Source organism: Lissotriton vulgaris, chromosome 2_2 (assembly GCF_964263255.1).
Source record: "Lissotriton vulgaris chromosome 2_2, aLisVul1.2, whole genome shotgun sequence".
Classification (NCBI taxonomy): Eukaryota; Metazoa; Chordata; class Amphibia; order Caudata; family Salamandridae; genus Lissotriton; species Lissotriton vulgaris.
The window spans coordinates 302,926,329-302,939,108 of NC_141688.1; the positions used below are offsets into that span (position 1 = coordinate 302,926,329).

The following is a 12,780-nucleotide window of genomic DNA, read 5'->3' on the forward strand; positions in this document are numbered from 1 at the left end:
AAGTTTTCAAATGCGGTTATAACACCATTTATTTTGAGCCTTGTTAAAATACATAACATTTATAGTTAATCCATGTTTCGACATCTTGACTGGTGGGATGTTTTTTACCTGAACATTGCCTTTTTCACAAATACATCGATTTTGGACAGTTTTGGGTAGCACTCAGGCCTCTGGCCTCATAGACAGTTGAGTTCACAAACATGGGTTCACTTTAATATCAGTAAGATGCTCCACAGACTAAATACTCTTCTACTAATATTTGAATGTGACTCACAGAAAAGTTCTTATTGAATTTCTGCATAGTTCCATATCCAAAAGTGATATATAGATATCAAATTGTGAAGCTGTTTCTGCCTGGCATAGCAAATAGAAACGAGTTTTCCTGCTTGTTGTAAAATGTATTGGATTCTAATGTTCTGTAGTGCCAATATATCACACAGTTCTGCAAATTAATAAAATACATCTTTGCTGCTATGCCTGTTTCTTCCTTGACACACATCCTTATGTGTCCTGCTCTAAGACCGATCTCTCTCTTCCCTCCCCTGCTTGATTCCCATTCTCTATGGACATATTGCAGCCCAGTTGAAATGGTACACATTCTGGATTAGCTCTCCATAATTTTAACCTGCTAATTTAGGAAAAGGGCATTCTGAAGTACAGCCCCTGTGAGGGCAAATGGAACAACAGTGTTATTTAACACCATGTGACATAAGGCAAGGGAGTAATGTTCCACTGTACATATAGTATGTGTGTGTGCATAATATATATAAATGTATATATTCATATATATATATATATATATATATATATATGATAGATAGATAGATGTTATTTATTTATTTATAAAGTTTTATATAGCGCAAACTTTACCCAAGAGGGTATCAGAGCGCTTTACATTCAGGATCGTTGCGTTAAAATATACATCAGATACCAGAGCATAGTAATATACAGTACACATAAACAATGTTTCAAGACTTCGTAGGAGGGAGGGGAGGAAGGAGTAATAGCGGGGAAACAAAGAGGAATTGTGCCCAAAGTCTGGCTGGGTTGGTGACAGTCAAGGTGGAAAACAAGGCCAATCTCCTCATTAGCTGTGTAGCAGATCCACCGGTCATCAGCCATGTTGCTCAGGTCTCAGCGTTCAGGAAAACCAATTTTCAGTTAATTTGATTTTTGGAAGTTATATAACGCTGTCTAGGCCTGGAGGTATCAGAGTGCTTAACCAGAGAATTGTTGCATTACAGGGTACATCAAAAAGGATTATGTAGTGCTGGCTAGACCCGGAGATATCATAACGCTATAACAGAGGAACATTGCGCTACCAATTACAACAGTTACAATAGCCTAGTAAGGTACAGTAAATAAACAACGAGGTTGAGAGAATTTATGGGAAAGGAGGGGAAGAAGGAGCCTTAACAGTGAGACGAGGAAGAACTGTGTCCAATGTCCGGCTGGGTAGGTGATGGTCGAGGGGGAAAACCAGGGCCAATCTCCTCATTAGTTGTCTAGCAACTCCACCGGGCATCAGCCATTTTTCTCAGGTCTCAACATTCAGTAAAAACAGATTTTAATAGATACATTAGCTACGAGGGTTGATGTAAAAGAAGTCCCACTGGGGGTGACATGGTAGGGTAGGGAGCAGCAAGGCCTCCAGTTGTAAAGGGGGAGCACAGGAGAAAGCGCAGCTGAACTCACCGGATGAGCCGTACTCTGTGCAGTCACCGGTTCTGTTGCATTCCTAGGGGAGCCTGTGGGGCTCCGCAGGGCGTGAGGCCTCAAGGGTGGCAGAGTCTCCAGAGAGGCAGGTCGGCCATAACTAGTACTGCAAGGCATTACTCTCGCCACTCGGAGCTTTGGTTCGTGCCTGATGAGGCACTAGTTGGAGGCTGAAGAGCACCCTCGAGCTGCGGCTGTCTGGCCATCTTGCCTGGCATTGTCCTTACATCGAACGAAATGGCAGCCTCACCGAGGCTCCCGCCTCCTGATTGCGCTCTGGCTTCTGACTGTCCCCTGTGTTGGAGGCCCCAAAGTAGCTGGATACCTTGTTGGTTTGCACTTTCTGGGGGGCATATGGTCAGCTCCCAGCCCCACACTTCTCCTTTCACGCACGTGTCTCCTGCTTTGGAGAGGATGGGCCGTATTGTCATATGGATAGCTTTGAGGGCTACCGGACTCAGACTCCCCCCTATTCTGTGAGTAGGCCACCTGATTCTCAGGAACTCTTCGGCAGCGGGTTGCCCCGTTGGTAAAGAGCACTGAGGTAAACAGATCTCTCAGAGTGTGCTGGTGACTAGGACCCAGGGCACAATCTTTAGGTCAGGCATGGGATCAGGCAGGTCCCTCTTGGGATCCCACTTCATCTGGTGCACCCCAGGATCCCACAATGTCCCCCCAGGCAGTCTATATCCCTATTGTGCCTACTGAGCAGGGGAATCCTCTGTGGTGCAGTGCGTAGGTGCCATCGCATTGCTGGGGTGGGGGCGGTTGCTATCACCTGGGCTCAAGGAGGTCACAGATGCTTACAGGTTCACTCCCGCAATGATCGCAGTCACTGGGGCTCCGTCTCTCGCACCACGATCATCCGCTGGCAACCGGTGCTCTATGCTCCTCCTGGGGGTTCCCATCATCTCCGGGCCGTGACTCAAAGGAGACTGCCATTTTGCATTGGCAGAGGCGCAGCCCCGCGATGTCCTCCAGCCACCGCTACCTCCTCTTCGCTGTGTGCCAGCAAACTGCCGGTCTCCAAATTACCAGAGGAGCCATCGCCGCATTGTCGTCCCCGCCAGCTGCCAGGTAAAAGATGTCTTTTGGAAGCGGAGCGGAACTATCTGTAGCGGGTGCCCAGCCGCCATGTTGACTAGGCAGCTGCTCTCCTGAGCCATTCTTACTTTGCCACTCCGGGCTCTCCCCAGATTGATAGATAGATAGATAGATAGATAGATAGATAGATAGATAGATAGATAGATAGATAGATAGATAGATAGATAGATAGATTAAACATTGATTTTTATACTGAAAAACAGCAATGCAATATTCAAAAATAAATGGACTGGAACATTACACCATTACCATCTGTCATATGGTGTTAAATAATACTGTTTTTGCAAAGTATATACATATTGTCAGGGAAAATAAATCTGCCCAATAGCATACGTTATTTAAGGCAACTGTGCAAATAAACTTACATTTTTGTAATTATTTCGATAGTGGAATACTCAAATTCAAGGTTCATTTGACATTACCACTCCACCCTACGTTCTTGTGGTTTGAAAATGTTACCAGAACCATTTACTAAAACCCCCTATCCCATACATAGATTTCCCATGCATATATATAGATGTGTGCATATTCACTTATACCAAAGGTTATAGTTAGGGTAGGTAATAAGATTTTAGATGACATTTAAAAATCTGTAGAAATTCACTGAAAAAAAACACAGTTAAAGTGGATAGTTTCAGATAAAAAAAGGGGCTGGCCTGAGTTTAACCAAGAAATTTCCAACAAAAAATGGGCTAAAGCAAGGATGCGTTCTGGCGCCGTGTCTTTTCAACCTCTACACGGCTAATTTAGAAAACAACCTTAGTCTCATTCATGGAGACCACCCCAAATTGGGAAAGACACCAATAGCAAGTCTGAAATATGCGGACAACATCGTGTTACTATCTCAAACTCCGCTTGGTCTACAGCACCTGATCTCTCAACTAGCAATATACATTTCAAAAGAACAACTGATAATCAATCCAAAAAAATCGAATGTTTAATGTTTTTCCAGCACTCATAAAAAACGCCCCAAATTCATCTGGAGGATAAACGTAAGTATTTTATCCCAGGTAGAAGTATATAAATATATGGGGGTTCTTTTAGATCGCCATTTAAGTTTCAAACAACACCTAGACCATGCCAACACAAAAACTAAACAATTATGCTTTACTTTCAAAACTTTACAGAGAAGCCTAATGGCAGCTCAACAAACCATCTCCTAAAGGTAGTGGCTGTAAAATCTCTGCCATTGATAACATATGGCTCGGAAATGCTGAATACTAAGGACTCCCAAATGCTAAATCTAGCCCAGTCCAGATTTTATAAAAAACTGTTTCTAATCCCACAACACATCTCTCAGTTGCAGATACGCCTGGAATATGGATTAACGAACCAGACGCAGGCTAGACAAGATGTCCTGGCCAAATATTAATAGCGTATGAGGGCTGCGGAAGACACCACGCTTGCCCATCACTGTTGGGAGGAGGTAGAAACACAATCAAGGAACAAAAATTCTATATGCCAAATTTTAAAACGAGCGCTTCTAACGCTAAATCTGGAGGAAGCCTGGCAAACTCCCATGTCATACCCTGTATTTAAAAAAATCACAAACAAATCAATAAAAAAATTATTGTTTCAAACTGATAAAACCATATTTGCCGGTAATAGTCATGCATGGTTGGTGATCCTATCCTATAAGCATATGAAACTACATCCCAATCTGCAAGAATGCTTCAGAGACCACTACAAGCGGAAATTGACCTTACTGAGATTGGGTTAGTTTTCAAATAAAGATCTCAACCTAAAATGGCTACAGACCTGGCTATCCCTAGACTGCCGCCTCTGTGGCAACGGAGCGGCGTCACTACTACATCTATTGTGCATCTGTCCGGCTCTTCATAACCTAAGGACGTCACTTTTAAGTCCAATCCTAGGAGCAACTCAAATTGGGACTTGCAGAGCGGCATTCATGAAATGCCCCAGCGGTTCTTCAGTTCAACTGTCTTGTAACACTGTCAAATTTTTAGTTTGTCCCTAGCAGCACAAGAACTAGAAAAGAAAGAAACAGCACAAAACCTTAAAAATAGGAACTTGGCAGTAGGGTATAAAGTAGCCGGCCTAAGTCTTTTTCAGACCAGTTTCTGTACTCCCTTTCTTCCAAAGCCCCTTTCTATGACAAGCCCTAGGCATAAATATGATCTTACCAGTAAATGTTCCAGGATATGAAACTATAGTGACTTAAGAAACTTGATAGAAAATTATTCATGGCAGTTTTAAACTTTGCTCCCTCCCCATTCCTTTGGCATTAGCACTTTAATTTCAACAGAAATCATGGACATGTTTACATTTCTGTTATAATAATCTGCTGCTCTTTGGTTCCATCCCACACAAGGGTTACGACAACTAAAAATGTTTTAATGTAATTTTAATTCTATATCTGAATTATGACGTTTACATCATGGTGGTATGTTCCACTCTTTTTTATGATTTTTAACAGATCAAATAAAAGTATTTTTACAGTTAAAGTGGAATTATAAAAAGGTATTGTTAAACTATAAACCCTAAAAAAAAAATTAAACAAATCACTGAAATTTACCAGTTATAGTTTATTGAGCCAACTATAACTTGCACCCACCATTTACTGCTTATGACCTCATATATTACATCAATGATGGCGTGTTAACTAAAATAATTAATGAAATCACTAATGACATCGCAAATTACATCATTGATGACTTCACTGGGCTGCACATAAGTCCCACAAGAGTAGCAGGGGAAATGTGGCACGAAAACAAAATGGCACTTGGGCGTGGGGGGAATTTTCTCTGAGTCCCCTCAGAAGTGCCAGGGGTTGAGGGTGTCCCTTCCCTGCCCCCCCCTTCCTTGCTCCTCCTTTTTTACACAGTTCAGGACATGCAAACTGAATCCCTGTGTCCTGTAATTGTGGCTACAATGTTATTCTTCATCTTCCCTTTCTGACAGATTGCTCTGTTCTGTGGCACTTTTACCCATCCTGAGAGACCAAAAAGAGCAACAAGAAAAAATGTTTCTTAACCAATCAGATCACTCTGTTTTTCAATGTGTGATTGTATTTTGTAAGTGAGCATTTAGGACTCCTTGGGACAGCTTACAGTGTGTCTCGAACCACTAGCTGGCAGTCCAAATTGTGAGACAGAGAACATGAACTAAATTTGTCAGGTTGAAAAGCACGAGGAAACAGCCAGTAGACCCTTCCTTCAACTGCTGGCAGCAACATCTCAAGGTCCCTTATGGCTATCAGCAGGGATATCTCAGACTCACCTTCCGTAGTGCATGATAGAGGACAAGTCATATTCCAGGCCCAGGTTATTGGTGTTCTCTTTATTAAAGTTGACCAGATTTCCTGCAGTGAGGAAGAGATAAAAAGAGACAGGGCTGACAAACACAGTACTCTTGCAAGACCACTGGATCACATTTAAAGAGAGGATTGCAGCATGCCCTCCATCGCTACGAAGAGTTTTGTCTTCTGAGAGGTCTTAAAATGAATGCCGCTAAGACCAAGTTTATGGCATTCAACCAGCAGAGATCGTTCAAAGGGAAAATGATGATGGATGGGCTCCCCCTGGAGAAGGTTGATGCTTTTGGTTTATCTGGGCATCAAACTCCAAAAGGATATGAGATGGAAGTCACATATTGAAGTTATGGCAATAAAGCACCAGCAGTTAGCTGGCACCCTTGGAAAGGAAGTTAAAACTTCCCTGACAAAGCCCGTTAGCTTGTCACTTGAAATTTACAACGTGTCGTGAGTACAGTCCTCTATGAGGCTGAGCTGTGGGGTTTAGAAAATCTGAACCAGGTAACACTAGCCGAGAATGTATTTTTTCATGTGATTACTAGTTTGCCACAGAGGACACCCAACTTCCCCCTAATGAATTACCTAGGTAAGGAAGCCCTGAAGGATTTAGCCAGGTTATGGCCAATTCTATTCTGGCAAAGATTATGGTGCACTCAGGAACTGGCAGTATATACAGAGGGCTTATGGGGATATCATTAATCTTGATCGCTTTCACAAAATTAGGTGGTTGCAAGATCTGAGAAGTTTGATCTATAAAATGGGCTTATCACACTTGTGGTATTCCCCTTCTACCTCAACATTCCCGTAAAAAAAAGCCTTAAAGAAACCTACTGGGAAATGATTGCACATGAAGAATTTAAGCACTATGACCCCACTTCATTCTCTGGGCTCTTTCTCCAAGACAAAACCATGTCCGAGTCTAGAGCAATAATGGGATATTATTAAAAAGCCTTTGGATCGAAAACTCGACTTCCAATTTAGATCAGGAACTTTGCCCCTGAAGTGTTTTTCATCCAAATGGTTACCCACCGGGGACATCAAATGTCATGTGTGCGCCAAATATATAGACTCATATTCACATGTGCTTTTTGCCTGCCCTGCAAACGCTAGCCCGTGCAAAGCTTGGCTGGCCCACTTTTGTAATAATCTGGGCACAAGATCACACAACATAGCCCTGCGATTCCTTTGCTTTGATCCATCACCTAGCTATGCAATCCCGGTGGCAACATTTTTGAGATGGATGTGGTACATTCGTTATAATCAGGGCTGGTAAATGCTCATGATGAAATCCTTTAAGACTGAAGAGGTGCATGTGGGCACATCAGGACTTGTGCGGCCCACCGCGTCTGCTAGGGTGCACGAGACTGTTTGCATTATGTAATGTCTGATAATGAAAGCTCTGATTGCTTCTTTACCCAAATGTTTTAATACAGATTCTAATTTTTGCATTGTTGATCTTTTTAAACCTTTTTTTAAACTTTTATCTGTATGTGCTTTATGACTTGTATAGTGGAATAAAGCTTTTTTGGTGACAAAATAAAGAGGTCCAACAATCATCTCTCCTCATTGAGTAATGCACATCAGTTCAGTCTCACTGCTAGGGAAACAGAACCCTAACTTTCTTGCAAACTTTCTACTATAAGAACCAGGTGGTTTCCTTCTCACTTCTGCACTCTGCCCATACAGCACTCTTCACCACTCATGTGATCTAACTTGACTCTTTTACCCCAACATCTGCTACAGAACCAATCTGCAAACTCCATTTGGCAAACCTAATGGGTGTTATGGCTAACTTGTTCTCATTCTAACCAAAAGAACCAGAGCCCAAAGGCAATTAGTGTCTTAATCGGTCTTTCCATACCGTTTACCACCCAAACCTCTATGGGCCATATGCAGAATAATTTAAATATTTGGCTATTCTATTGCCTCTAAAATTGCTAAAACTTGATCCCAACAGCATTCCCTTTGTTCTATAAAACCCTGAGGGACTGCCTTGTCTCAACCATTAACTCTTGTTTTTAACACTACATAATACATTGCCCCCTGCTTTCCTCAACTTTGCTCCCAGGAAACAGCCCTTACACATGTCTCATACTTCCTTACTTCTCACCATCATAAACACTTTTCCACCATCCTCATTCTCCTAGTCTTCTCGGCAGTGTTTTACATGATCAGCCAGAAATCTTGCTTGTGTTCCTATCCCACCTAGGCACCCTGGGTAATTACACTGAAATGTGATCTACATATCTCTGATTGTTCTCAGTCTCCTGTTTTTTTTAGCATCACTGCCCTGATCAGTCAGTCTTTCTGCATACCAAAGGTCCAGGCTTGGGACATCTTTATTCCCTCCATTTGGGATCATCTTCTCATTCAGCTTCTCATACCACTGATATGCTCGTGATGTACACATTTTTATAACCCTTTGTTAACCCTTTGTTCCTCCACAAACTGTAGCACAACTGTCATACCCTGGATGGTCTCTACTCCCTAAAGGTCAAATCCTGGCTTATCAGCTCCCCTGACACTCTCCCCCCTGTCTTCTATGCCTCCAGACACATTTACACCTTCTCACTTCACCACTATGTCACTGGAGTATTTTACTACCCCCAACACCCATTGGCTCGGGTTCAGCGCCTAAATATCATAAAAATCCACCACCACCAGAAATTATTGGGGGGAATCCATTAAAGCGCTGAATGCAGAAAGATACTATTACGAGCTCCGGCATCCCCTAATTGATTCGTTATTATGGATATGTACGTTTCGGAAAATTATTGATGGAGAAACTATCTTACTATTATCATAGCCATTGCATCCATATCATGGCGCTTCTATTATTCATTTGCACATCGTGTTTTACCTATTTCTAAAATTGTGAAAAACCAGAATGCTGGGCAATTCTACTAATCATTTGCACATAGAACGGTCTTAAATTGAATTTGAAGAGATTCAGAAACATAGGAGCAGCTATAAATTCTGGAGAATCTTTTGTTAGGTAGCAGCCATTTTCCTCTTTTGGGATATCAAGAGGTGCCAATTTAAGAAGGGCGCTCTACATTCTCTCGACTCTGGTACTTAAAGAGAGGCGCTGCGTGGATGCAGTAAAGGCTCACCGCCTTTCCTCTGCCAAATTCTTTTTTCGTTTCATGATTTTTTAACCTGTTTTTAAAAACTGTGAAGTAATAGAAACCTGGGCCCTTCTATTATTGATTTGCACATCGTGTTTCAACTTGTTTTAAAATTGTGAAAAAACAGAACACCTTGCAATTCTGCTAATCATTTGCACATTGAACGGTCTTGAATTGAATTGGAAGGGTTCAGGTGGGAGCAGCTACAAACTCCGGGGCATCTTTCGAATGGTGGCATCCATTTTTTCTCTTTTGGAACATCAACAGGTGCCATTTTGAGCAGTGCGCTCTGTGGTCCCTTGACATTGGTACTTAAGGAGAAGCACTGTGCGGACACGGAGTGGACGCACACAGCTGGGCGCCAAAGGCGCACCTATGGCAAGCCCATCTACACCTGTCAGAATCCCGGAAGCGACCAGCGCCAGCTACTGTGCCAGTTTTTAAGCAGAACACCTGCCTCAAATCACTCATACCAACTCTCTTATGCACAGCCTAGCCTCTAATTAACCCTGCAGGCCACACTGTCTGCCCTCCATTTTGAGGAATGATCTCCTCTGCACTATCTGCAGTTGGACCACGGAAGCTCCAAACACGAGTAAGTCCACTACCAACATGCCTAGAGGGGGTTAAGAACTGATGAGAATTCAGCGGTTCTTCTCAATGTATGTTCAGTGCAGAAACACAAATTGTATGTTGCTCTGTTACTTGAGGATAAAAAGCCAGACCTTATGTTTCTTACAGAAACTTGGCCTACTGAGTTCTCGAGCCCAACAATAGCTAATGCCATCCCTTAGGGGCTGTAAAATTCTCAGGAAAGATTGTGACAAGTGGGGAGAAGAAGGGGTAGCCGTTACATTTGAGTAAATATGAGTGTGCGTCAATTCCGATAGATGAAGTTGAAGATGTGGAATGTCTAGGCTTCTGCTGTTTGCCATCTCCACAGCAATCAGTAGCAGGGGCCCTTAAATAGAGACCCCCAGGACAAACCGAACAGTTTATGGGATGCTTGAATAAGGCATTAGCCTTGCAGTCCCTGAAATATGCTCACTTCATGTCGTCAGCAGCAGACTTGACTACGACAATGCACTCTACGCCGGAATAAATATCATCCTCCCCCACAAGCTACAAAGCATCCAAAATGCCGCTGCAAGACAGGTCCTCAACCTATTAAGACACTGCCATATCTCCCAGCACCTACACACACTCCACTGGCTCCCCATCGAGACTCGAATCACCTTCAAGATTCTCACCCATGCACACAAGGCCCTCCATGACACTGGACCAGCATACCTGAATAGCCGACTCAAATTCCACGCATCCCAAAAAACCCTACGACCAGCCCTGCTCTCCTATGCTATTTTCCCCCGCACCAGAAAGACCAGATCGGGAGGCCTCTCCTTCTACTTCCTCGCAGCCAGTGCCTGGAACGAGCTACCGCTCAGCCTCAGACATACAACATCACTCCCGATCTTAACGAGAAGCCTCAAAACATGGCTATTCGACAGACCCCCTCCTTGATGGACTGGTACCTACACCCCCCACCCCCAGCAGCTTGAGACCCTTATGGGTGAGAAGTCACGCTTAAAAAACATCTGATTGATTGATTGACTAGATCACATTTTTTCGAATATGATAACTGTAACAGCTGACCCATTACTAATGGCCTGGACGGAATACTACTTGATCAAATTCAGTTGGGAGGAACTCATGAATAACCAGCTGTGCTTGAAAGCAACAAAAACCACGACTAGAACTTTTCACAAAATTTCACCGGTAGATTTTGCAGTGCTCTAGAAGCGAGCCCCTCTGCTTTGTCTGAAAATCCTGAATCAGATGCAGAGCGCACTGAAGACTGAATCTGCAAAAATATTAATGACCAAGGGCCATATGTAGGTAGCTAAATACTGGTCGGTAACGGACGAAAATCAGTAATTATCCTGTTACCGGCTGATATTTAGCATTTTCTGATGTAGGAGGCAGGTTTTAAGGATTCGGTAATTTACTGATTTCTTATTTTATGGAATCGGTAAACTACTGATTCCTTATTTTAAGGAATCAGTAAATTACCCAATCCATAAATGCTATGTTGGAGGCACTCAAGTGAGCGCATTTTTGCATTCAGGATTCGTTATTTACCACCAACTACAAGTTGGTGATAAATACCGAATAACTTTGAAAAAGCAATAATTAGCTTTTTTCAAGGTGCCATGTGGAAGACATACATGCCCTTAGGGCATGTATGTGTGCCACATGTGCACTCATGCACGATTCAGGGGTGCAACCCGGCCACCCTTCAATATGCTCCCCCTATTACTGATTCAGTATTTACCAAATCGGTAATATCGAATATTACCGAATCAGTAAAATTTACAGAATTATTACCTACATTCAATTTACCGATTCCTAAATACCGAATCGGTAAAATGTGGTATTTAGGCATCAGTAAAATTAGATTAGATTAGATTATTATGGCCCTTAGTACCTATCATCAACACACAATCCTCTCTAGCCAAAAAATCATCCCCCCTGGTTCAATGAGAACCTGAGGTCCTGCAAAAAACACTGTAAATGCCTTGAAAGAAAGTGGCAAAAAAATGATAAGGTGTTGGATAAGGACACCTAGAGACAAGCATTAAAGGAATGCTATCTCCAGGAAGGAATAGAGAAAAATAATTTCTGTAAAAGGAAAAGAAATTTTGAAAATCGTAAAATCATTTCTTAATTGACAGGCGATAATCAATCATCTACATGCTTTAGGCGAATGGTGTAACCAGCTGGAAGAGTATTTCCCCAAGAAAATAACTACAGTCAAAGCTTTTTTTTTTTAGTAAACACCAATCAGCTAGCAGATAGCACCATTGTAGTGGCAGATTTACACAGACTCAGGAAAACTCAGATGATGACCACGCTTGTCTTTCTCCCTCGGATTTCGATTTAGGATCTTTGAGAGGAACTTAAGTCAGGGCTCCTGTGGATCAGTGACCCCACAGCCTTCTGGCCGAAGTAGTTCTGACCATTAACAAGGTATTGAACAAAGTTTTAACACCTTGAATCCTAAGGCAATTCATCCCGGATGCTGAACTCCCTTGAATCCCATTGTTCATGACGAGCTCAGCTCGTCATAAGCACACAACCAGTGTACTGCATGACGAGCTGAGCTCGTCATGAGCAGGGAAGGGGGTTAAACGAATCATCAATGATTGGCACAATGCTCGTAAATGGAAACATGCAAATATTCTTTCTCTACTGAAAAAGCCCACGGCCGACTCTAAAGTTCATACTATATACAGGCCAATCTCACTTGTTTCAGTATTCTCTAAAAGCTTAGAGAAGCATGCTAGCTAGCACATTTCAAGTTACCTGGAGAATTGTAATCTCCTCCACCCAAGTTAGTTTTATTTTAGAGCTAACTGTAGCACAGAAACAGCCTTCCTAGAAATAACTGAACACATTAAAGACACGCTAGACAAGGGGGGCAAGGATGCCCCGATACTGCTGTATTCATACGCAGCCTTCAATATTGTGCCAAAGGAAAGAGTACTGACCCACATTCAGGAT

At 42.6% G+C, this 12,780-nt stretch overlaps 1 protein-coding gene across 1 annotated transcript in view; it reads right to left on the bottom strand.

Moving 5' to 3' along the window:
* The window catches only part of LOC147729355 (astacin-like metalloendopeptidase), a 49,699-nt gene that overhangs the window by 17,596 nt on the left and 19,323 nt on the right, over positions 1 to 12,780 (bottom strand). The window contains exon 7 of the mRNA XM_086959627.1: positions 6,061 to 6,142. Within this exon, the coding sequence (XP_086815753.1) occupies positions 6,061 to 6,142 (82 nt within the window). The remainder of the gene's footprint in view (positions 1 to 6,060; positions 6,143 to 12,780) is intronic.